The 25,703-nt window shown below is 54.2% G+C and overlaps 6 protein-coding genes across 6 annotated transcripts; 5 read left to right on the top strand and 1 right to left on the bottom strand.

Annotated features, from left to right (window-relative positions):
• Positions 1-279: 279 nt before the first annotated feature.
• On the top strand, positions 280-2,977 carry CCM_01695 (aminopeptidase 2; the record flags this gene model as incomplete). The annotated part of the gene is made up of 2 exons (XM_006666850.1): positions 280-533; positions 595-2,977. 2 exons carry the CDS (start codon positions 280-282, stop codon positions 2,975-2,977), a joined length of 2,637 nt encoding a protein of 878 aa, XP_006666913.1.
• Positions 2,978-5,452: 2,475 nt separating this feature from the next.
• CCM_01696 (ABC multidrug transporter, putative) lies at positions 5,453-10,097 on the top strand (the record flags this gene model as incomplete). The annotated part of the gene is made up of 2 exons (XM_006666851.1): positions 5,453-8,291; positions 8,344-10,097. 2 exons carry the CDS (start codon positions 5,453-5,455, stop codon positions 10,095-10,097), a joined length of 4,593 nt encoding a protein of 1,530 aa, XP_006666914.1.
• A 207-nt stretch (positions 10,098-10,304) lies between these two features.
• CCM_01697 (uncharacterized protein) lies at positions 10,305-10,835 on the bottom strand (the record flags this gene model as incomplete). Its single annotated transcript, XM_006666852.1, has 1 exon — positions 10,305-10,835. The coding sequence occupies one exon, from the start codon at positions 10,833-10,835 to the stop codon at positions 10,305-10,307; it is 531 nt and encodes a 176-aa protein (XP_006666915.1).
• A 1,071-nt stretch (positions 10,836-11,906) lies between these two features.
• On the top strand, positions 11,907-18,010 carry CCM_01698 (LysM domain protein; the record flags this gene model as incomplete). Its single annotated transcript, XM_006666853.1, has 16 exons — positions 11,907-12,814; positions 12,860-13,021; positions 13,052-13,781; positions 13,836-13,986; positions 14,045-14,214; positions 14,270-14,429; positions 14,520-14,671; positions 14,720-15,239; positions 15,301-15,390; positions 15,433-15,464; positions 15,521-15,752; positions 15,811-15,943; positions 16,002-16,033; positions 16,095-16,157; positions 16,211-16,339; positions 16,407-18,010. The coding sequence occupies 16 exons, from the start codon at positions 11,907-11,909 to the stop codon at positions 18,008-18,010; spliced, it is 5,268 nt and encodes a 1,755-aa protein (XP_006666916.1).
• Positions 18,011-19,686: 1,676 nt separating this feature from the next.
• CCM_01699 (uncharacterized protein) lies at positions 19,687-21,031 on the top strand (the record flags this gene model as incomplete). Its single annotated transcript, XM_006666854.1, has 4 exons — positions 19,687-19,902; positions 19,973-20,481; positions 20,536-20,599; positions 20,657-21,031. 4 exons carry the CDS (start codon positions 19,687-19,689, stop codon positions 21,029-21,031), a joined length of 1,164 nt encoding a protein of 387 aa, XP_006666917.1.
• A 970-nt stretch (positions 21,032-22,001) lies between these two features.
• Positions 22,002-23,899, top strand: CCM_01700 (amidase family protein; the record flags this gene model as incomplete). Its single annotated transcript, XM_006666855.1, has 3 exons — positions 22,002-22,252; positions 22,343-22,773; positions 22,860-23,899. The coding sequence occupies 3 exons, from the start codon at positions 22,002-22,004 to the stop codon at positions 23,897-23,899; spliced, it is 1,722 nt and encodes a 573-aa protein (XP_006666918.1).
• Positions 23,900-25,703: the final 1,804 nt, after the last annotated feature.

A 25,703-nucleotide genomic window follows, 5' to 3' on the forward strand; every position in this document is an offset into this window, starting at 1 on the left:
CTTACAAACCTCCTCACACTCAAGAACCAAACCAGACCATGGCCAACCCCGCCATCCCACCACCATTTACAACGTCCACCGCCACCTTCCACAAACGTTCTCACAACCCCACCAATTGGTCGCGGATTTCTCAAAGTTCCTTGCTGACAGCTGTCCAGTATATTATCCGGCCAACGTCCCTCGTCTGCCCCTTCTATTCTTCACTCCCTGCAGGCCGACTCAAACTCTCACCGTCTACCCACCACCCAGACACGACACTGCTCCTTTCGTCGAAACAACATGTGCAAAGCCCAGTCTGGAGTCGTCCACGGCGGCGTCAAGGAGGACCCGACCAAAGGTCGCGAGCTCCTCCCCGCCAATGTCGTCCCTACGCACTACGACCTGACCCTCGAGCCCGACCTGACCAACTTCAAGTATGACGGTACTGTCATTGTCGACCTCGACGTCGCCGAGGACTCGAGCTCCATATCCCTCCACACCCTCGAAATCACCATTCACTCCAGCAAGATCACCTCCAATGGCCAGCTTGTCAGGTAAGTCACATGCCCCAGAGCACCGTTGCAAGTAAAACGGGGTTCTAATGTGGCTATACAGCGACAAGCCCACCGTCACCACCGACGAGAAGAAGCAAGTCACCAAGTTCGACTTCCAGGGTACCCTCGCCAAAGGCTCCAAGGCTCAGCTTGAGATCAAGTTCACTGGTATCCTCAACGACAAGATGGCCGGTTTCTACCGCTCTACATACAAGAGCAAGGACGGCTCGGAGGGTGTTCTCGCCGTCTCTCAAATGGAGCCTACCGATGCCCGCCGCGCCTTTCCCTGCTTCGACGAACCCTCCCTCAAGGCCAAGTTCACTGTCCACATTATTGCCGACAAGCACTTGACCTGTCTCAGCAACATGGACGTCAAGAACGAAACCGAAGTTGGCGCCAAAAAGGCTGTCCACTTCAACACCTCTCCTCTCATGTCCACTTACCTCCTTGCTTTTGTCGTCGGTGAGCTCAACTACATCGAGAGTACCGCGCACCGTGTGCCTATTCGTGTTTACGCTCCCCCCAGCGAGGACATTGAGCACGGCCGTTTCTCTCTCGATCTCGCCGCCAAGACTCTGCCTTTTTACGAAAGGACATTTGGCATCGACTTCCCTCTGCCTAAGATGGACCAGGTTGCCATCCCCGATTTTTCTGCCGGTGCCATGGAGAATTGGGGTCTCGTCACCTACCGTGTCGTTGATCTCTTGCTCGACGAGAAGGAGACTAGCATCAACACCAAGATTCGTATCGCTGAGGTCGTTCAGCACGAACTCGCACATCAGTGGTTCGGTAACCTCGTCACCATGGATTGGTGGGATGGCCTTTGGCTCAACGAGGGCTTCGCCACCTGGGTTTCCTGGTACTCCTCCAACTCTTTCTTCCCTGAGTGGAAGGTCTGGGAGCAGTATGTTGTCGATAATTTGCAGTCTGCTCTGGGACTCGACTCTCTTCGCAGCAGTCACCCCATCGAGGTCCCTGTCAAATGCGCTGAAGAGATTGCCCAAATCTTTGACTCTATCTCTTACTCCAAAGGTTCTGCCGTGCTGCGAATGATCTCCACCTACCTTGGTGAGGATAAGTTCCTCGAAGGTGTTCGCCAGTATCTCAAGAAGCATGCCTACGGCAACACCGAGACTGGTGACCTCTGGGCATCGCTTGCGGCAGCGAGCGGAAAGCCTGTCTCCGAGGTCATGGGTGTCTGGACCAAGGAGATGGGTTTCCCTGTCGTCACCGTAACTGAAAACGGCTCTACCGCTGAGGTGACCCAGAACCGTTTCCTCCGCACCGGCGATGTCAAGGCCGAAGAGGACAAGGTCCTCTATCCTGTCTTCCTCGGTCTCCGCACCAAGGATGGTGTTGAGAATTCCGTGACTTTGAACGAGAGAAAGACGCAGTTCAATCTCCCTGCCGATGACTTCTTCAAGCTCAACGCCAACCACACCAGCTTGTACCGCACAGCTTACTCACCCGAGCGACTACGCAAACTTGGTGAGGCCGCCAAGGCTGGCCTCTTGACCGTCGAGGACAGAGCGGGTATGATTGCTGACGCCGCTGAGCTGGCTGTTGCTGGTAGCCAAAAGACGAGCGGTATCCTAAACCTTCTCAAGGGCTTCGACTCCGAGACCGAGTATGTTGTCTGGAGTGAGATCCTGCGACGTCTGTCAAGCATTGAGGGTGCCTGGCTCTTCGAAGACAAGGCTACTCGCGATGGCTTGAGGAAGTTCCGCAGAGAGCTTGTTAGCCCCAAGGCTCACGCCTTGGGCTGGGAGTTCAAGGAGACTGACACGCACAACGAGGAACAGTTCAAGACCCTGCTGTTTGCCTCTGCTGGAGGTAGCGGTGATGAAAAGATCATCCAGACTGCCAAGGATATGTTTGCCAAGTACGCCGCCGGCGACAAGTCGGCTATCCACCCCAACCTCCGTGCCTCTGTCTTCACGTTGGCTCTGAAGCACGGTGGAAGCAAGGAGTTTGACCAGATTATTGAGGTGTACCGTGCCTCGACTCTCAGCAGCGAGCGCAATACCATCTTGAGATGCATTGGCCGTGCTGAGGATCCCGAGGTCATCAAGCGCAGCTTGGGTATGATTTTTGGTCCTGACATCAAGAACCAAGACTGCACATTTGCGCTAGGCAGCTACCGGGCCCACCCCAGTGGTATTGAGGCCGTCTTTGAGTACCTGACCAACAACTGGGAGCTCATTATCAAGAATGTTGGTGACAATGCGTCGCTTCTTGGTGGTGTTGTCGCTGTCACTACTGGCGGAGCTACCAAGCCCGAACAGCTGGCCAAGATTGAGGCCTTCTTTGCCGACAAGAATACGAGCGCCTTTGACCAGACTTTGAACCAGGTCAAGGATTCGATTCGCTCTAAAATTGCTTGGCTAGAGCGTGATGGCGAGGACGTCGCGACCTGGGTCAAGGAGAATGGATACCTGTCTTAAAAATTTCTAGATACCATATAAGCAGCAGTGTAGAAAGCTTCTAGGTAGCCGTCGTGATCAGATGATTTCGATGAGCTCTATAATCGCAAAAAAGAAAAAGATCTAACCAAGTACCCGAACTCGCACGGTATCCACCTAATTTTCACTACGAACTGCTCTCCAGAAAGTACCCGTATTCAAGCCTTGACCTGACAACGGCTGAGACCCGAATCATACTCATACATAGGTACGTGGCTACGGGTTCAGCCAGTTGGGATATAGTTACTGGGGTCGAGTAGGAGGAGACTGGCAAGCGATACCATTGTTCTAGAAAAATGGGGACGAAAACGGAACAACCCGTTGGTTCATTGCGTCAGCTGGGCCACACGGTATTTGATCAGCATATCTGGGGGGGGGTTTCTGGACGTTTAGTTAGGTTCAGAGTTGCCAGGTTTGCAGGGTAGGGAAGAGGGAAGAGAAGGACGGAGAATCGGCAGCTGACTTATCTACCGTTCACTGTCTGTAGAGGCGGACATTGCTAGATAAGCGGATAAGCAGATAAGGGGGATAAGGGGGATAAGGGGAAGAAAAAAAACCAACAAAGAAATGAACAGCGAAACACACTCACTTTCGGGACCGAAGAGAGAGGGCAGTGCCGGATGAGAAAGGGATTTCGAAACTTGGACGGGCAGTCGGCGCCGACTAAAGTTGATCCGGAGCCACTCGGGGTCGGGCTCCGTGACCGTCCCGACAGGTGACGGCATCGCCGTTACCAGTACCTCCGCGGATGCGAGCCAGCCCGCAAGGCGCCTCACTAGTTAAAATGCCGCGGATGACGCACAACGCGGACGATGTATCGGGGATCTGGCGGCTGGTGATGACGGATGCCTGCGCGCCGCCGCCGGCGGTGTCCCGGGACGGTCGCAGACGCGGCGTCATGACGCAGACACCACCCACATACACCACGCACACGATCGGACAATAGTCTGGGGGGTTGGAACGGGCTTGTTCGGCGCCTGGGGTTCAATGCAACGAGTCGAATTGACTTGTTTTTCTCAATTTCTTTCCCTGTCTCAAAGCGACTCTCACTAGTTAACCAACTAGTTCAATGGCGGAATGAACAAGCATAGCATATACTTGCATAAAATCCGACATGCATCAGATTGGAATTTGGGACTATTTTGCCCAATTTGCAGCCATTCTCCACCTTGGGAATTTTTTCTTTTTATGCATTGTGCATCACTCGGCGCGCACGTAGCCTCGATGACCCGAGGCTTCCGGATACGCGGAGACAATGGTACGAGATCCAAGGGGGCCAAGACAAAATAAAAGAAAGGCCGTTTCTAGGGTGGCAGTGCGCGGTTCACGTCATTTCTTTCCAAATTTTCGCTCTGGATGCTGCGTATTCGGATTTTCCCGCTCCATTGACAGGAAGCTCCAGTGCCGTCAAAGGTGCTGACTGACCAAGGATGATGGTGCGGAGAAGTTGCGGAAAAACGAACAGAACAAGGTTTTTTTTTGGCTGGCGGACTTTGACTTTTGGGGCGGCAAGCCGTTACTCGCCTTGCCGAAACAAGGAAAGACGAGTGTCAGTCAGTCTCCTGTCTGTGCCACCTTGTTGTCGCATAACTAGTTACAGAGGAATGGTCTGTTTACATTCCATACGCTGCGAACGCAACATTGTTCGAGCCAGGGTCTGCTTGTGCTGCTCGCAGAGATTGGCTCACATGACAAGTGCGCCTCCATTATCGAATCGAGATGTAATATACACTGGGTTGCCGAGCCCGGCACAGCAAAACGTGCCAAGCAGTCACGCAGCGGAATGGATCGCGCCCGCCAGAGCACAGAGGACGCCATCGGCGTTTTTATTTTTCATTTCCTGCAGCAAGATGCGCGATGTTACTACCAATTAGAAACAGCAGAATTAGACCGAGACACTAGCCTGAACCAGTCTGGCCAGCCAAATAGCCAGCCCAGCTAGCAGCGTCACCTCTACGATGAGCCAATCCCCGCTCTGTCATTCCCTCTGTTGTTACGGGGTGTACCAGACCTCCGTCCCGAGGGGCCGTGTCTCTATGGAGCACCAGGCTGTGCCCGGCCTTGTTGGGTGGGCAAAATCCGCAGACGGACAAGGCCGCCCGTCCATGTCCATGGGCTGATCCACGTCCAGAGCTACCCAAAGTTGGATAAACTCTAGCTGTCATGGAGGGTGGGTGGCGGATCCGTGTAGTTACCAAACTTCGGGCTCTCCAAGCATTGCGTGCCAATTCTCAAGAAGAAGCTTTCCGGACTTGTCGGCCCCTCCCCTGCCGAGCTTTTCGATGATTGAAATACCCTGCCTCTCCCGCTACCGATTGAAGATGCCCTCCCCTTCCCACTAACACGTTATCAAAGTGAGACCCCTTATAGAAAACTCAGCATACGGCCTACACAGCAGCAGACGAGGGGCTTCCTTTCCACACGCTCTTGCTAGTCCCTTTCCCTAAGGCCTTCAAGATGGCGACCAACGACAACAACAACGCCGACGCTGTCGCCGCCGCCAAGCCGCACCAGCTGGCGCCGGCGCTCGACTACCACGCACAACAGCCCGGCCCGGCCGCAGGCCAGATTGACGCACGGCAGGATGTCGAGAAGCCAGCACCAGTCGACGACACGGACGAGGATGAGCGCAACGATGACATCGCGCCGCTCACCCGGCGCGACACCAACGCCATGATCGCTGACAATGACCGCGACGAGATTCTGCGCATCGCGAGCCAAATCAGCCGGCGCCGGTCCAGCGTCGCCAGCCTGCCGCAGGTGCCCTCGCACGGCGCCGTGGGCCTAGACTCGGACGACCCCCGGCTCGACCCGCAGAGCGACAGCTTCGATCTCGGCAAGTGGGTGCGCAGCTTCGTCGGGCAGGTGCGGCGTGAGAACCGCGCCGGCCCCAATACGGGCGTCTCGTGGCGCAACCTCGACGTGTTTGGCTCGGGCGACGCCATCCAGATCCAAAAGACGGTCGGCTCGCTGCTGATGGCGCCGCTGCGTCTCGGCGAGTTCTTCAGCTTCGGCAAGAAGGAACACAAACAGATCCTGCACGGCTTCCACGGCATCCTTAAGCCGGGCGAGCTACTGGTAGTGCTCGGGCGGCCCGGCTCGGGTTGCAGCACCATGCTCAAGTCCATCTGTGGCGAGCTCTACGGGCTCGAGCTCGGCGCCGGCACCGAGATCCACTACAACGGCATCCCGCAGAAGCAGATGATGGCCGAGTTCAAGGGCGAGACGTCGTACAACCAAGAGGTCGACAAGCACTTCCCCAACCTCACCGTCGGGCAGACGCTCGAGTTCGCCGCAACGGTGCGCACGCCGCAGGAGCGCATCCAGGGCATGTCGCGCGTCGAGTACGCCCGGTACATGGCCAAGGTGGTCATGGCCGCGTTCGGCCTGAGCCACACGTACAACACCAAGGTCGGCGACGACTACATCCGCGGCGTGTCGGGCGGCGAGCGCAAGCGCGTCAGCATCGCCGAGATGCTGCTCGCCGGGTCGCCCATCAGCGCGTGGGACAATAGCACGCGCGGCCTCGACTCGGCCACGGCGTTCAAGTTTGTGCAGAGCCTGCGCATGGTGACGGAGATTGGCGACGGCGTGTGCGCCGTGGCCATCTACCAGGCCAGCCAGGCCATCTACGACCTCTTCGACAAGGCCACGGTGCTCTACGAGGGCCGCCAGATCTACTTTGGCCCCGCGGACCAGGCCCGGCGCTACTTTGAGGCCCAGGGCTGGTTCTGCCCCGCGCGCCAGACCACCGGCGACTTCCTCACCTCCATCACCAACCCGGGCGAGCGCCGCACCCGCGACGGCTTCGAGGGCAAGGTCCCCCGCACCCCCGAGGACTTTGAGCGCGCCTGGCGCCAGTCGCCCGAGTACCGCGCCCTCCTCGCCGAGATTGACGCCCACGACAAGGAGTTTAGCGGCCCCAACCAGGAGAGCAGCGTGGCCCAGCTGCGCGAGCGCAAGAACGCCATGCAGGCCCGCCACGTCCGGCCCAAGTCGCCGTACCTCATCAGCACATGGATGCAGATCAAGGCCAACACCAAGCGCGCCTACCAGCGCATCTGGGGTGACATCTCCGCCTTGGCTGCTCAGGTCGCCAGTAACGTCTTCATCGCCCTTATCGTCGGTAGTGCCTTTTACGGGAACCCCGACACCACGGATGGTTTCTTTGCACGCGGCTCTGTTCTCTTCATTGCTATTCTCATGAATGCCCTCACTGCAATTTCCGAAATCAACAGCCTCTACTCCCAGCGCCCCATTGTCGAAAAACAGGCCTCGTACGCCTTCTATCATCCAGCCACCGAGGCCATGGCTGGAATCTTGTCTGATATACCCATCAAGTTTGTCACCGCTGTCGTCTTCAACATCATCCTGTATTTCATGAGTGGTCTTCGCCGCGAGCCTGGCCAGTTTTTCTTGTTCTTCCTCATCACATTCATCATCACGTTTGTCATGAGCGCAGTCTTTAGGACGCTGGCCGCCTCGACCAAGACAGTCTCACAAGCCATGGGCTTGTCTGGTGTCATGGTTCTGATTCTCGTTATTTACACCGGATTTGTCATTCCCCAGCCAGCCATGCACCCGTGGTTCGCCTGGCTCCGATGGATCAATCCCATCTTTTACGCCTTTGAGATCCTCGTTGCCAATGAATTTCATGGACAAAATTTCGCCTGTGGCCCCAGCTCTTTCGTTCCGCCGTACCAACCCCACGTCGGCACTTCCTTCGTTTGTGCCGTCACTGGTGCCGTCAAGGGCTCCGAAACGGTTAGTGGTGACGCCTTCATCGCCGGAAGCTACCAGTACTACTACTCCCATGTGTGGCGGAACTTTGGAATCCTCATCGCTTTCTTGATCGCCTTCATGATCATGTACTTTATCGTTACCGAACTTAACTCGTCTACTACCAGCACTGCCGAGGCTCTCGTCTTCCAGCGAGGCCACGTTCCTGACTATCTCCTGAAGGGCGGCCAGAAGCCCGTGGAAACAGAAAAGGAAAAGGGAGAGAAAGCCGACGAGGTTCCACTACCCCCCCAGACTGATGTTTTCACCTGGCGCGATGTTGTGTATGATATCCCCTACAAGGGAGGAGAAAGAAGGCTTTTGGATCATGTTTCTGGATGGGTCAAGCCTGGTACTCTAACTGCTCTCATGGGTGTGTCCGGTGCCGGTAAAACGACTCTTCTGGATGTCTTGGCTCAGAGAACTACTATGGGTGTGATTACTGGCGACATGCTCGTCAGTGGAACGCCTCTTGATGCCAGTTTCCAGCGCAACACCGGTTATGTCCAGCAACAAGGTAAGAGCTGCGTCTTCCGATTCTGTGTCCTCCTTGGCTAACCAAAGACTAGATCTCCATCTCGAAACGGCCACTGTCCGCGAAAGTCTCCGATTCAGCGCCATGCTTCGCCAGCCCAAGACCGTCAGCAAGGAGGAAAAGTACGCCTTTGTCGAAGAAGTCATCAAGATGCTCAACATGGAGGAATTCGCCAACGCCGTTGTCGGTGTCCCTGGTGAAGGCCTCAACGTTGAGCAGCGCAAGCTCCTGACGATTGGTGTTGAGCTCGCTGCCAAGCCCAAGCTGCTCCTCTTCCTCGACGAGCCCACCAGTGGTCTCGACTCGCAATCGTCCTGGTCCATCTGCGCTTTCCTTCGCAAGCTGGCCGACTCGGGCCAGGCTATTCTCTGCACCGTCCACCAGCCGTCTGCCATTCTCTTCCAGGAGTTTGATCGCCTCTTGTTCTTGGCCAAGGGCGGCAAGACGGTCTACTTTGGCCAGATTGGCGACAATTCGCGAACGCTTCTTGATTATTTCGAGGCGCACGGCGCCCGCAAGTGTGACGATGAGGAAAACCCTGCCGAGTACATGCTCGAGGTGGTCAACAACGGATACAACGACAAGGGCAAAGACTGGCAATCGGTCTGGAACGAGAGCCAGGAGAGTGTCGCGGTCCAGACGGAACTCGGTCGTATTCAATCAGTGGCCCGCCCCTCGGAGTCGTCGCCCGATGCCGCTCAGCGAACTGAATTTGCCATGCCGTTGACTACTCAGCTCCGCGAGGTCACCTACCGCGTGTTCCAGCAGTACTGGCGCATGCCTAGCTACATCATTGCCAAGGTTGCTCTCAGCGTTGCGGCAGGTCTCTTTATTGGTTTCACATTCTTCGATGCCAAGTCCAGTCTTGGTGGTATGCAGATTGTCATGTTTTCCGTCTTCATGATCACCAACATCTTTCCCACTCTCGTCCAGCAAATCCAGCCGCTCTTCATCACGCAGCGATCACTGTACGAGGTCCGCGAGCGACCAAGTAAAGCGTACTCATGGACTGCCTTTGTTCTAGCCAACATTGTTGTCGAGATTCCTTACCAAATCGTGGCTGCCATTTTGATCTGGGCGTGCTTCTACTACCCAGTTGTCGGTATCCAAACATCTGATCGCCAGGGTCTGGTCCTGCTCTTTGTCATCCAGCTGTTCTTGTACGCCTCGTCATTTGCGCACATGACCATTGTCGCCATGCCCGATGCGCAGACGGCGTCGAGCATTGTCACGGTCCTGGTGCTGATGAGCATTCTGTTCAACGGTGTCCTGCAGTCTCCCAATGCTCTGCCCGGATTCTGGATCTTCATGTACCGCGCCAGTCCGTTTACATACTGGATTGCAGGCATCGTATCAACCATGCTACACGGGCGCGAGGTCGTATGCGCCGAGTCGGAGACGCAAATCTTTGACACTCAGAATGGCGAAACCTGCGGTGCGTATCTTGCCCCCCTGGCAGGACAGCTCGCCGGTACTCTGCAAAACCCCGAGGCTACTTCGGACTGCAGATACTGCTCGTACAGGGTTGCCGATCAGTTCCTCGCGGGTTCTCGCATCTACTGGGGCGAGCGATGGCGCAACTTTGGCATCATGTGGGTGTACATTGTCTTCAATATCGCCATGGCCATTCTCTTCTACTACATGTTCAGAGTACGCAAGGGAGGGTTTGGTCTGGGCAATCTCTTTGCCAGAAAAAAGGCAGCCAAGCCGGAGAAGGAGGCGGCCGTGACAGAGAAGGCTGCCAACAATAGCTCCGATGCTTCTACTCCCACTACCAACACCATATAGGGCCGGCCTCGATCGGGGCTTTACTTGTTTACAACACACCAAAAATTTCCTATTTCAATTTTCACATTTAGACTATTTTATTTATTGTACTCTGCCTAATACATGCACTTTCTCTTTCAAACTACCAAGGTCGCTCTTCCAGACGGATCAGCAATGAATACTTGTGTCGCTACCTATGCATCTTTTCCTGCCAATATTGTAGGATATCTAAGTGGCAGGGGCTTTGACAAGCTTGATAACAAGGCCAGTTGGCTTTGCTCCACTGCTCTTGTAGTCGGCCGAGTTATAAAGAGGATTGCTGGTATTTGCCGTGACGCCCACCTGGCCGCCATTCCTGCCGCACCCGAGTAGCTCATTCTTTCCCTTGTCCGCTGCATTCTTGCCCCCATCAATGGCCATGGCGAGGTCCTCGAAAAGGACAGAAGATAGGACGCGGTTGTCAATGTGCTTGACGAGGGCGAGCACTGTGCCGGCGTTGAAAACGGGCAGGGACCACTCGGCGCAGTCAATGGACTTGGGCATGGTCCAGAACTTGTTTTTGCCCTCGTTTTCGGCGCTCAGCGAGCGGAGATACTCGGCGACGTACTGGACATCTTCCGGGTCAATGTTCTGAGAGGTGCCGCCGTCGACGCCGTAGCAGATCTTTTGTGTTCCTTCTCCGCAGCCCGCGCGAGGCGCAATCGCGCTGGCAGTGGTGAGGGAGAGGAGGGCAAAGCCGGTGATTGTGTGGAAAAGCATGTTTGGTGTCTTGATATGAGGTTAGAGAGAGGATGAAACCAAGTTGACTCGGAATAGCACGCATCATTCGCCTCGTGATATATATGTGTTTTTACGGCTTTCCCGTAACACTCATGCACCACTTCCTTCCGATGAGATACTATTCGATTAGAAAGATACGATGGAAAATAATGCATATGAAGTAATGTATACATATACACGGGCTGCGGCTCCTACACAGTTTGTCCGGCTGACTCGTTTCGCGCACATGCAGCCAGACAATATCGCTCGGATTCCAGAACCATAGTTGACAGAGATGCATGGGGGGGCAGTGTAAAAGCCTCAATAAATCGCGTGATTTGGAGAAACCGCATTTTTCACCTTGGATTAAGATGAAGTTGAAAGTTGGCTTACTCTGGCAGCCGATGTTCCGGCTTGGCACGAAATTCTGCAGCTTCTATTGAGGGGTAGTCTTGCAAAAGGTCAATTCATTGATAAAAGGAGCGCACTATCGAAGGGACAGCTGATGAGTACATGGCACCTGACCTGGTTTGCTTTGTTTGTGGAGAGGTTGGATGCAGATACAGGGTAATAAAAGAGGGCAATTTCTGCACTCACCAGCAGGGTTGCAGATTCTCAATTTTGCAAAGTCGTCGTGCATTCTGACGCGACAGGTACTATATCTATGTACCCCTCAAACACATGGCAATATAACTTGTAGGCCGCGGAGTTGTAGAGAATGCCCGTGTAGTGTGTACCGAGCGCAAGGCTGTCCATGGTCAGTAGCCCGAATGCAGCCCGAGTCAACGAAGCAGCAGCCCTTGTCGGCAAAAAGATGTCGTTGACTATTTTTCTTTTGTTTAAACTAGAATAAAACAAAGTAGCAACCACGCCTGAAAATAGCGACATTGTGTAACTAGGCGCTTCCGAATATGTAGAGAACCGCTGTGCCGTAGTTTGAGTTGTATGGCAAAGTTGCCTGTTTTATTCTTCTGTGTGCGCATGCAAGTTGCTTACGTACGAGCAACGTGGCATGGGTACATAACCTGTCCTTTCGCGACACTCAGCCGCGACTTGTCAACAAACTTCTACATGACCGGTCCATCAGACACATCGACGAATCAACCTTTCAATCATCCTCATCCTGCCATGACTGTCTTCTGGTATGCGGCCGCTGTTCTGTCGGCGCTTGCAGCGTTGCACCGCCTGTTCAAGTTGCATGCTGTCCACTCGCTGTTTCTTTCATGCGCCACACGAACAGACACGCGCTGCCAGACCCGATTTGAGAATCTGGAGCACTTTTATACCCCGCGCGGAGACGCTGCCCGCTACAAATGGCCAACATTGGTCACTTATGAGTTCGAAGCGGATGGGGACAGCATCCTCATTGAAGTTCCCGCTGGGAGCTTCTGGGGCTTACCGGCAGTACGCCACCACACACAAGAAATGTGCAGAGAGGTGTACATGGTGAGCGGGAACTGGGCGATAGGGCAGTTTATGGGCAGCGGACCTGTCAGAGGTCCTCCAGAACTGCCAAACCTGTTCCAGAGAATCGTCATCAGGTATGCTCCGGCCCAACGGCCCTCTCAGATCCGACGCTTTGGCTCCAAGAAAGCCCGGCAGCTGGACCACATGATTGTCAGTGCGGTTCAGGATGCCCGAGTCTATTTCAAATTATGTTCTACACCATTATGGCTCCGCCTTGTCTACGCAGCCTTGAGCGCCCTCTCTCCACATGCCGCCGACACGCTCGCCCGGCGCATTCTTTGGGTTCAGATCCGCACCATGTTCTTTTGTCATGACACTTGGGAATTCCGCGGAACCTGTATGATATTTCGCATTTTCTGGCCCTTCTTCAACGAACCAGACTGGGTCCGAAAGTTTGAGGACTGGAGTGAGGGGTACAAGTCGAGACAGTTTCTACGCCTCAACTATTGGCTTGGGTATGCACTTTTGGGAATGGAGCCCGAATATGCCGAGTATCAGATAGCCACCCCCAAGTATTGAGAATGTACTCCTGTTCCGCAACCAGTAATAATGTACAGAATATACATATACATGGTCAAGGCAAGCAGATCAAATGCCGGTTCGTGGCTCCTGGTCACGCCTGGCTGCGTCTGCTTTCAATCCTATCCCCTGCAGCATCGTGTTGCTCTGCGAAATTGTAGCCTGATTTTTAGTAACGAAGAAGCAGCCCAGACTGTACAGTAGCAGAGTTGGAACATGGGCTAAATAAGCTCTCTGAACCAAGATATCATCTTGGTTCAGAGACCTCATGCTCCCTCAAAGTCAAGTGCCTCACCAAGCGACATGATTGTCCCACTGGAATTTCTTTGCTTTTCCGTCGTGGCTTTGCTTTGCTCCCGAAGCTTGGCAAAGCCCACCACGAGTCCTCTGTCTATGCTCGAAATTGACTTTATCAAGCCAACGAAAGAGCAAATGACAGAGATCCATGACAAATTTATCTTGTCTCTGAACACGACCGAGGCTAGCTTTCCCCCTCCTCCCCCTCCTCCCCCGCTACCCCATACTATTTCGTTGGCAAACGCCAGTTCCGCCGACCTTTCCCAAGCAAGGGCCCGGGTCGATCGAGCAATCAAGCAACAGGGCGAATACAACATATGGCGTCTTGCCAATCCCAAGCGAGGCAAAAAACTAGACCCCAGTACAGCCCGAGTCCAAAGGGACACTGCAAAGCAACCTTTTCCACCACGGCTCACGCCTGAGCTCCTCAAAGCCGTGAAGCTCACCAACGACGTCGACACGCAGGATCTACATAACAATGGTACCCTGCAGCGGTACCAAAGCGAAGCTAAAATTTACATCCAAGATTTGCGACCCCCAGTGGGCAGCTCAGCCAGACCAACTTCTCTGAAACGGGTCACTGGATGGGATGGTAGTGACTGGATGGCAGATCAGGACCACAGCCTCTCTCAGCAGCCGTTTCACTCTGAGAAAGACTACAAGGTAAGAGTTGTGGAGTCTGAGAAGATGGAATACTGTTCATTGACTGCAATGTAGGTCTGGCGCAATGTCAAGGACTACGGCGCGGTCGGAGATGGTGTCACCGACGACACAGACGCCATTCAAAAAGCAATTTCGGATGGCAAACGATGCGGCAAGGGCTGCCCCGAGTCATCCGTTAGCGGAGCCATAGTATACTTCCCCAGCGGTGAGGATTCAACGCCAACCATAATGCACAGCATACATTACAGCTAACCATTTCCAAGGTACATATCGTGTCGACCGTTCCATCGTGCTTTACTACAACACGCAGCTCGTCGGCGGCGTGAAAGGTGCAATTCCTACTATACAGTCGGCTAGAAACTTTATCGGACTTGGCGTCTTCACGACCGACGTCTACCTCCCCGATGGCCATTCAGAGTGGTACCTCAACACAGTGAGCCGGACTTGCGTACGTTGGTGGCGACACGTACTGACATTGTGACCCTGAGAGCAATTTTTATCGAAGTATTCGTGGATTGCAAATTGATATCCGACTGACCAGGCAGAAGGGCATGGTAGGTATTCACTGGCAAGTGGCGCAGGCGACAACTATTGAAGAAACCAGTGTCATGATGTCGAATGCTTCTTCGACCACCCAGGTTGGCATTTGTATGTTTTCTTTTTGCTCTTTTTGTCAATCTTCTTTTTCCTTTTTCCCTTTTCCTTTTTCCTTTTCATTTCACATTCTGATTGGTATAGTTGCGGAGAATGGAAGCGGAGGCTGGATGGGCGACATTACCATTAGCAATGGCGAATATGGTATCCTGGCCGGAAGTCAGCAGTATTCGGCGTCGCGCATCACAATTATCGGCTCGCAGAAATGTATCGGTCTGATATGGAATTGGGTCTGGGTGGGTTTGCTCCGAGCCGTAATTCTGGCGGTTCTAACTGTGCCATAGTCGTGGTCGCATCTTCGTCTCGAAGGTTGCAAAGTCGGCATTGACCTGACTGCCGGCGGTTCCGATTCGAAATCCCCCGTCGGTTCACTCTCCGTTGTCGATTCCTCCATCATTCACTGCGACACCGCCATCAAAGCACATCCTTTCACCTTGACACAGGCAAAGGAACAAGGCTCGACCATCATCACTCTCAGTCATTCGCAGATCTATGGATCCACTACCTTCATAGGCTTTGCAGACGGAGCCTCCATCTCGAAGAGGGTTGATGACTGGAAAATTGACTACTGGCAATTCGGAAATGACTTTCGGCAAGGAGATGTAGCCCACGGAGAATCAACGCCTAAAGAGGACCGGCCCGCAAGCCTCTTGGATAGTAATGGCAATTGGTTCAGCACCGGGTATGATTGGATGCTCCCTCAGGCTCTTCGGCGTCGGATCAGACTGACCTCAGGCTCCAGCAAGCCCATCTTTTACAATCGCAACAAGGACCAGGTCATCAACGCAAGGCTCCATGCCGCAGGTATGGACATGATAGTTGTGAGGGTACCTTTTGTGACTAATCGTGGTCTTCCTATGCGTAGGGGATGGAAAGACGGATGACACGGTCGCTCTTCAGTCGTTGTTCCAGTACGCCGCAGAGAACAGTCTTGTGCTCTATATTCCAGGCAAGTGTCGACTACATTTCCAGTGCATATTGAGCTAACCGCGCATAGCTGGCGTCTATCTCATCTCAAGCCCCCTACTTGTATGTTCCTCAACCATGCCAAGCCAACCCATTTGTTATGCTAACATCTGGGGTAGATTCCGCCCAACAGCCGCATCCGAGGCGAGGTTTGGTCGCAACTCATGGCAGTCGGGGATAGATTTTCCGATGCTCAGCATCCAACGGCCATGATCACAGTCGGTCAAGGAGAAAAAGATGGTTTGGTACAAATGGAAAATCTGTTATTCACATCTAGAGGAGCACTACCAGGCTTGGCGCTTCTGCAATGGAATATCCAGAAAAGCAAGCCAGGGAATGTTGGCATGTGGGGTAAGTGTTGCCTTGTACTGAACACATTGGCGAATTCCAAACGGCTAACGGTAGACAGATTGTCATTTTCGAGTCGGCGGCGCCGTTGGTACCGATCTACGCAAGACGGATTGTCCCAAGCTCTCTGGAAGCGTCAACAAGAAATGCATTGCAGGCGCCATCATGTTTGTGAAGACGGATAAAGGCAGCGGGTATGTTTTCGTCTCACAGATGGCGCAATCGCCGTGAAGCTCATGTTTTCTCCTCTAGATACTTTGAGAACATGTGGGCGTGGGTGGCTGGTAAGATGAGATGATGGGCATTGCTTTGGCTGGACGAGTTCTCGACTGCTAACATGTGTAGATCACGATCTCGATGATGCTGCAGGCGACGACTCCAACCAGATCAACGTTTACTTTGGCCGAGGTGGGCTCCCTGTCCTTTTGCTTTCCAACCTCATGTCTAACTTTTCTTGTCAGGAATTCTTATATTTGGCGATGGGCCAACTTGGTGGCGTGGCACGGCGTCGGAGCACAGTGCCATGTACCAGTACAATATTGTGAGTGCCTCCAACGTGTACATGAGTATCATTCAGACCGAGTCGCCTTGTAAGTTGTACGATTCTACTTTCCGAGCTTTCTTCCCTTCTAACGTTGTCGTCGTGCGCCGCCGCAGACTATCAAGGCACCTCGTTCTTGCAAGCCCCAGCTCCGTTCAAAGTAGACAACTGGATTGGAGAGCCTTTGTTTGATACATGTGGAAGTGCCACTACCAACTGCAACGTCGCCTGGGCTCTGCTTATTCAAGCCTCTGACGGCATCTACATCGATGGCACTGGTCTTTACTCGTGGTTTCAGAACTACAACCAGGACTGTGTCGGCAAGAAGAATTGCCAACAGCGACTTGTCAACATTTTCAACTCTGCCAATGTTTTTATTTCACATTTAATTACCATCGGATCTGTCGAGGTAGTGACGCCCGCCATCAGCAACTATTACAACCGCATCATCTACGTGGATGACGCCCTGGAAGCTTCTGCCTATCCCTGGTGGACAGCGGTTGCCAGCTATCTGGACAGCAGCGACAAGATAAATATCACAAGCGGTGCTTACCCCATCAAGAAGGGCTGGGTATCGTTTGGCGACTCATATGCCGCGGGCATTGGTGCTGGTTCTCCATTGGACACGGAGTCAAAATGCTCCCGTGGGAGGGGAGGCCACCCTGCGATCCTGAACCAGATCATCCGACAGTCGCATCAAGTGAGCCCTTCTTGGCAAGTTTATGCGTGCAGTGGAGAGACGGCTGCTCAATTTCATGCAAAGGAAGGCGTAAACCAGCTTGGACGTTGGGTGCCCGACACGTCAGATGTTGCCACAGTCTCGTTTACGGGCAATGATTTTGGATTCGGCGACATCGTCAGTCATTGCATCATGGGATATCCCCGAGGAAGTCAAAACGAAAAATGTGCAATGGACCGTGCACTCACCACGGCCAAGTTGAACGCTGACGGCAAGGTGACGGAACTAGTCCACGACATCCTCGATGACATCTTCAGGAAGAAGGGTGACAACGGCCGATTCATGGTGTACTGGACCGGTTATCCGCAATTCTTTGACTCGTCTGATCATGCGTGCGATCTTGTGCACTTCTCAGCTTGGGGGGGCATCTGGAGAGGTGCAGACCTCACAACGTCGCTGCGTCTCGAACTCAACAGTTTTTCCACGCAGCTCAACGGGCTGATTAAATTCGCCATCCATACCTACAACTACCATCTGCCCTTTCCCAGGGCCAAGTTTGTTGACCTGGATACCAATTCGAACATATATGCCCGTCGTCGTTTTTGCGAGCCGGGCGCAACAGAGCCGCGCAGCACGCACGACAGTCAGAATGCGGTGGCCGTTTTCTACCCCAATGGCTGGGACGACATCCCGAGCGCGAGTGAGAGCTTCTACATGCCTCCCAAGGAAGACGGCGATGCACCAGACAGTTGGTCCATTTCCGTGCAGAGCTCCATGTGCAGCGAGAGCGAAGACGCCAACGAGCCGCTCAGACCGATGCTGTGCGCGGCGGCAAGGCAGGTTGCCAACGGGACCCTGACAATCAGCGACATTGAAAAGACGGGAGACGTGGGCGCCGGCGCCGGCGCGGCGGTCAAGAATTCCGATGGCTCCGTGACCATTACAGCCTACTCCGTGGCCTACTTGAAAATGTTTCACCCCAAGACGCGGGCCAATCTGCATATTGCCCAGGCCGTCCACGACGCCTTGATTTTCAACTGAAATTTGAACATGTATAGTTTTAAATACACGTCCAATCTCTTGATTCGCACGTTATTGCCCTTGCTTTGTTTGTTCTAACGTTAATTCATCCTGCTGTACCGCGCGACCGTGACGAGAGCTGCATCCAAGGCACGCACAGCTGACTGTCTTGGGCGCACGGAGACGACGAGACACTGTTTCCATGATACAAACAAGTCAAGGTAACACGGCTGGACAGACCGAGTTCTGTATCAGTTGGGTAGGTATGCCGTGCAACATGGGCTTCTCGGGCCGTGCACACCGACGAGACCAGCATGGGTGGCGGTCGGACGAGGCGTCGGGTGCGACTCCAGCAGGCTTTTGCGGCGCAGACGGGTACGTGCCGAAGGACAAGGGGGGGCTTTCTTTCTTCAACAAGTCTGAGCGCAGAGCTGGGGAATGTTTCCATCAGGGCAGGGGGGCAATGGGGGCGGGCATTGGCCGCAGATAACGACGCCAGAGCCGAAAGGCGGGACCCTGCATGATTCGTGGACCAAGTATCCTGATTTATTTATTGTTTTGCGGCTGCTGCTCTCGGCATTTTTGCGCATGATGCCGTAGAAGGTGGGTTGACGGGGATCGCGCCGTGTCTCAACTCGTGGTCTGCATGATGACTTGTTCCTTCTGTACATTGCATGAGGATATATATATATATATATATCTATAGATCAGAGGTAGCTTTCGGCAGATGTACAGAGTACTGTGATGAGGGACTTACCAGTAGTTACAAACTAGTTAGTTCAAAGAGGGGGATGGAAATAGGGGTTCAGTGGCGCACTTCCCCATCATCCGGCATTTCTCATTTGACCAACCGACGGAAATTTCCCGGTATCCAAGAAGCTTGCCGTCCATGTCCATGTTCTCTTCTATCCTCTATGGTAGATAGACCCCGCTAGAAGAAAATTCTACTTTATTGCCTGCCTCCCTGTCTGTCTGCCTGCCTGCCGCCTGCCTGCCTGCTAAGTCTGCATAGTTCCGGGCTTTTTGTTTAATTTTTTTTTCGGTGCGCCAGGGGGTGGCCGCTTCGCTATAGCTCCGAAATAGGCAGTTTTCGACGCCCGTCATTCATAAGCCCCCTGCTGCCGCTCGCTAGCCTCGCCCAGGAACATGCAACAGTCCGGTTCCAGTGGTTCCAGTGGTTCGGAACCAACCAACCAACCAAAAGGAAGTCATGCGACGGGTAGATCAGATCAAGGAGGACCTGTCTCGGGCCAAGCTTCAGGCTTTCAAAGGAAAAAACCGTGCGCTTGATTTGCTGCGCAGAGCCTGGCGGCGGGAACCCGGCCGCCCGACTTTCCTGACCGTCTGTGCCATCCCGTTGTGGATTGGCGATGGGCGTCTCAACTCAATAGTTTTAGCTGTGTGGCTTGGCTGGATTTCATTTCCTCGTCGGTCCCCCATTGAAACGCCTCTGACATTCTGGTAGCAGGGGCCGGAGAAGCCCACACACACACGTGGTTGGTTCATCGCGCACGACTCATGGTCGAGTTCGGTCGAGGCACCAAGTAGCTGAAGAAATCCACCCGTCGTATCACTGGTGGCGAGGGGGGCCAGCTGTGACCCCGATTTGATCTGTAAAAGGTCGATCAAGCCCCGAAAGCTTCTTTTCCTGTGTCCTCTCTCCGTCACGAGGCTCTGGCTGCATCGTATCCGACGACATGACAGACGCCAAGGTGGCCGCCGCCATTGCGAGCGGCAAGGTGCCCGAGGGCATCACCGAAGCCTTTCTCAACGAGAGCAAGGACAAGCCTGCCATTATCGCCATTGTCATTGTGGCCGTCCTGACAAGTTGCGTCGTGCTTTGCCGGTTGGCGTCACGAGCCTTCATCGTCAAGCGCGTGGGAGTCGACGATGGTTTAGCCTTGGCATCCCTGGTAATCATCTTCTTTCTCCCTCGAGCCGGTTAGCAGTGCCCTCTATTTTTGCTAACTTGAGCGGCACCAGGCTTGCTTCATTGCATTTGTTGGTCTTACCATTGAGCTGATCCGATTGGGCTCGGGTCGCCACTTTGCATACATCCAGTACACCATGGACAACGACACGATGCTGTTGACACAGCTCATCGACTTCATCGCCCACATCATCTACACCATTGCGCTCCTCCTGTGTCGCGTTTCCGGCTTGGCGTTTTACTGGCGGCTCTGCCATATGCATGACAAGTTCAAACTGACGATTCAAATCGTCTTTGGCTTCCTGGTCGCAGGCTTCCTACCGCAACTCCTGCTCATCATCTTCCACTGCAAACCGGTCACGGGATGGTGGCCCTACGACTTTCAGCCCGAATTTGGCCGGTTCGAATGCTTGCAATGGGGGTTGGTGTATGTCGTGAATTCTTCCGTCTCGTTGCTGTGCGATTTGCTCATCTTTGGTATCCCAATTGCCATGCTGTGGACGCTGGAAATGACGCGCAGAAAGAAGATTCAACTCGGCTCCATCTTGCTACCCGGTATTCTGTACGTGAAGCGCTGGTTGGCAGTTGCTCGTGTTTCAAACTAACAAGGGCGCAGGGTCATTGCCATTTCCATCACACGACTCATTCTGGTCATTCGCGGACAATGGGAGGCGGACATGGTGAGTCGCACGAGTTACAGGGTACCACAGCGCCATCAACGACTAACAGCTACATAGTCATGGGAGTACAATCCGATGCTCGGTGTCGAGGTTGCTGAGATTGGCGCCACCCTGATTGCGCTTTCTGTCCCCGGAGTGAAGCCCATGTACGATAAATTCGTACTGGGCAAGAAGGAGGCCAGTCAATCATCTGCCTCGGCAAGTCGGATGCAGAACAGGAGCGCTGACTCAAACGCGACCAAGCTTGGCACGCTACGGCTGCGGAGCCAGCATCTGGGCAGCCGGGAAGAGATCAACCACCTAAACTACGCGACGGCGGTGAGCGCCAGCCATGCTCCGAGTACGGACGATTCTCACAGCGCCAAGTCGACGGATGGTATCTATGTCAAGGTTGACTTTGACATTCACGAAGGACCAACTCATGCCCGGTGAAGGGGTTGGGCGTTGGGCGGTGGGGTGTAATCTAACGACTGTATTCTTACGACACTGTCAAGGAAGCCTCGGAATCATCTCGAGGCTTTTATTTAATTTCATGTACTCTGTACACTCTAGAGCGAGCCAGGATAGTGTTACCATTAACTAGTTAGTTATTAGCGGCTCTTGATCAAGTGTTGACTCGGTAAAGTTGGACAGGACTTCCGTGACCCGTCCTGTAGCGAGTGCGTCACTCCACCAAAGAGCCCGCAAGGTGCCTGTAATGAAAGAAGCGAGTCATTTGTACTAATTAATAGTTATGTACTCCGTAGTAGCGACGGTTTTGGCAGTGGGGAACATGCTTCCGCCACTTCCAAGGCTCCAAGACCCCAACTGGATACTTGTTCCGCCGCCTCCATCCGAAGGCTGACTGTAGCGTACGCTTGTCTCCGCTAGGCTGGAGCGCGATTTTATTAGTAGTTTATAGTGATTGTTGGCCGAAGTCGAGAAATTACGAAATTGCAGCAAACTAGTGCCGCGGAAACCCAAGTCGTAAGACAATTGGAAGCTTCCCATCTTCTTTCCATCTTCCTGACATCTAGTTTCTAGTTCCTCCCTATGAGACAAGTGATACCCTTGCCACACCCCGCCGAGTATCCAATAGTACGGGCGTGCGACGACTCAGAATATGCCTGCCGCGCAGGGATCGCTACGGGGCCTAATTCGCCGTATATTTGTTGAAGATTGATACACTAACTTCCTAGTAATAACATGCCCCTTATTTACCACACGTGGCAAATGGAGCAACGCCGCGGACAATTAGAACGCGATATATCTACAAGCCTTTGCGCTGCCTTTCCGATCCATCACACAAGCAGCAGAGCAACTGGCATAACTGGTTTGATAGGCACGACGGTCATTGGCAAGCAAGAGCACCCCATTTCCGCCCATCCATACTGTCTCTACCTAATCCACGCCCGCCATCATCATGCGCGCTTCCATTCTGTCGCTTGCGGCGCTCCTCGTCGCTGCGAGCGCGCAGCTGACGCCCCAGCTCATCCCGCTCCTCGCAAATGCCAATTCGGTCGACCTGTTCCCCATGGGCGATTGTCACGGCTTCCAACTGGAAGAGGCCACCATTGACCAGATGCAGGAGGCTATGAACAATGGCAACCTGACGTCGGTGCAGCTGGTGGGATGCTATCTGACCAGAGTGTTTCAGACTCAAGAATACATCAAGTAAGGCACTCCTCTGACATGCGAATTGCACCCCGTTTTCTTTTTTCTTCTGTCGGGAAGCCCTCGCTAACCTAAACACCCTCAATCCAGCTCCGTCCTGCAAGTCAACCCTGACGTCTTCGCCATCGCCGCCGAGCGCGATGCGCAGCGCGCGGCCGGCCAGGCCAAGGATCGTCCTCTGCACGGCATCCCCTTTACCCTCAAGGACAACATTGGCACCAAGGACAACCTGGAGACGACGGCGGGCAGCCTGGCGCTGCTGGGCAGCATCGTGCCCCGCGACGCGCACGTCGTGGCCCGGCTCCGCGAGGCCGGCGCCGTGCTCCTCGCCAAGGCCACGCTCAGCGAGTGGGCCGACATGCGCAGCAGCAACTACTCCGAGGGCTTCTCCGGCCGCGGCGGCCAGTGCCGCAGCTCGTACAACCTGACGGTCAACCCGGGCGGCAGCAGCTCCGGCAGCGCCGTCGGCATCGCCGCCAACGTCGCCGCCTTTTCGCTCGGCACCGAGACTGACGGCAGCGGTACGGGTCATCCCCTCCCCTCTTACCTGGACTTGCTGCCTGACCATGTTATTACGTGTTTGCTAATTCTCTGCCCCCATGGCTAGTCATCAACCCCGCGTCCCGCAATGCCCTGGTCGGCTTGAAGCCTACTGTCGGCCGGACCTCGCGCGCCGGCGTCATCCCGGAGACGGAGCACCAGGACTCGGTGGGCACGTTTGGGCGCACTGTGCGCGACGCCGTGTACGCTTTTGACGCGATCCACGGCGCGGACCCGCGCGACAACTACACGCTCGCCGACGGCATCAAGCCCGCGCCCAAGGGCGGCTACGCCTCGCTGCTGGCCAAGAAGTCGGCGCTCAAGTGCGCGCGGTTCGGGCTGCCGTGGATGAGCTACTGGCGGTTCGCCGACGACGAGCAGCTGGCGGCGCTCACGCGGCTGCTGGACATGATGCGCGCGGCGGGCGCCACCATCATCAACGGGACCGAAATCACCGACCACGAGACCATTGTCAGCCCCAACGGCTGGGACTGGGACTGGGGCGTGACGTCGCGCGGCCGCGCCAACGAGTCGGAGCTGACGTACGTCAAGATCGACTTTTACAACAACATGAACAAGTACCTGAGCGAGCTCACAAACACGAACGTGCGCACCGTCGACGACATTATCCAGTACAACTTTGACAATGACGGCGCCGAGGGCGGCCACCCGTGGCCCCGAGGCCACCCGGCCTACTTCTCGGGCCAGGACGTCTTCCTCGCCTCGCAGGCGACCAAGGGCGTCCAGGACGAGACGTACTTCCAGGCGCTGGGCTACTGCCAGTCGACGGCGCGCAGGGGCATCGACGACGCGCTCCGCCACAACGGCACGCGGCTCAACGGTCTGCTCGTGCCCCCGGCCGTCGGGCAGAGCTACCAGCAGGCCGCGCAGGCCGGCTACCCGGCCATTACGATTCCCGTCGGCGTGAGCTCCGACTCGGGCATGCCCTTTGGTCTCGCCATTTTGCAGACGGCCTGGCGCGAGGACGAGCTGGTCAAGTGGGCGAGCGCCATTGAGGACTTGCAGCTCACTTCCAACACGACGCTCAAGCGCACCCGTCCTACTTGGCGTGGCCATCTTACGCGCAACGTTCCTGTGCCGTTTTGAGACGAGTCATCGGCACTCGATGCAATAATATTGTCTAGTAATACTAAATAGATGTAGATAGAACAAGTTTCAATGGACATGTGTCACATGCTACTGCCCATGGTGGGGGGCCATGTAGTGTCAGCCCGTATTACTCTGGCCAAATTCTTTATTAAACAGTACCCAATCATGTTCAGCGGTGAAGTGTCCAGAGTCAATCCGGCGAGGGAAAAACCCTGGCGCATCGCTTCCAATCCGACCCCCCAAACCAAAGTCGATGAAGATAATCCGCCCAGCTTCGTCCTCCGTAATGTTGTTCCCGCGTATGTCGCCGTGACAGAAGCCTGCAGAATGAAGTCTTTCAAGTGCGTCGTGGATGTCAGACCTTCGTAATAGCAAGGTCGAGCGGCTCATTCCAAACAGACGTTTCATTCGAAAACCGCAGATCTCACCACTGTCTAGGATGGGTTGCTGATCGACTTGGACAACGGGCAAGTCAAGGAGTGCCATGCTCGTAAGGAGAGAGAATTCACGCTGGACCATCTGGATGAATCGCGAAGTTGAGTGCGCCAATTTCAAAATAGGGAAAGGAACGTCCTCCTGTATGCGAACAGATGCACATGAACCGTAACCGAACGCCGTCGATTGTGCCCAGAGGTCTCTCATACTAGCAGTCTGACGGATGGGGTTGACGCTGGCATCGGCAAATGTCGGGAATCCGCTCGGATCGGGACATCGAAACCCGCGTGGCCACGTGATAGAAAACGGCTTCCGGTTGTAATCTACAATAACCTGGAAGTGGCCAGGGACTTCAGCTTTTTGAGGCAGCGTTATAAATTGGGCAACTGCTTGGACTGGTTGCTCCCCCTGAGAGGACATCGTACGTGGGTGGTGTGTACCGCTCGTATTGTGATTTGGAGGCGTTTATTGAAGAAGAGATGCAATCGGTGAGTGACAAGTAGGAACGGACGAAAATAGCAGCAACGATGGCGAAATTTGCTTTGAACGGTGTGCCACCCACAACTCAGGGTAGACAGTGTTGGCCTGCAACCGACCGGCTTTGGACAAGTATAGCGAATGTCCGTTAACAAGCTGCGCATCAACGATAATATCACGAGAATATCCCAAGCAGGATGTCGAGTCTCCAGCAGACTGGTGTAGGTGGAAAGCAAAAAATGTCGTTGGCAATATGTTCATTCCAATGGTGACCGACTTAAGGTGGGGAATGTCTGTGCCTTCTAATACCCTACACTGCACGACTTGGGGGTTTCTTTTTATCTTATTCAAGGAAATAAATAACTACGGCTAGTTACATACAGTAGCTATGGAGGTGATTTCTTCCTTTTCTGGTGATAGGTGATACGGAGCTTTTTATACAGTCTCATGAGGCTCAGCGAGAGCAGCTGGGTGATGGCTATATTTACACATGTCGCCATCCTACGCCGCTGGCAGACGAGATGCGGCTCCGTTATGTGAAATTGCTCTTTGGCACTTATTCTATGAAGATCTTTTACCCCGTAGCTTCCGATGCTAGGCTCCCAGTTCTTTTATTAGTGCAGTTTCTCCACGGTACCAACCAACGCTTCGTGGCTGCTGGCTGCCGCGACGAGCGGTTCCGATTGTTTTTTTTTTCTTTTTTTTTTTTTTAATATTTACCACGCCGGTGCGCTACAGTGGCTGTTTGGGGGATTGCTGAGTTGTAATAAACTGACAAAGTCGAAGGTGTACGAAAATTGCAAGCTGAACTTGTGTCTCTAATATCATCTCTGAGCTTCGTGCAGCTCCCGCGACAAGAAAATAAAGTACACAGCGAACAAGCGAACGG

This window comes from Cordyceps militaris (assembly GCF_000225605.1).
Source record: "Cordyceps militaris CM01 unplaced genomic scaffold CCM_S00001, whole genome shotgun sequence".
Classification (NCBI taxonomy): domain Eukaryota; kingdom Fungi; phylum Ascomycota; class Sordariomycetes; order Hypocreales; family Cordycipitaceae; genus Cordyceps; species Cordyceps militaris.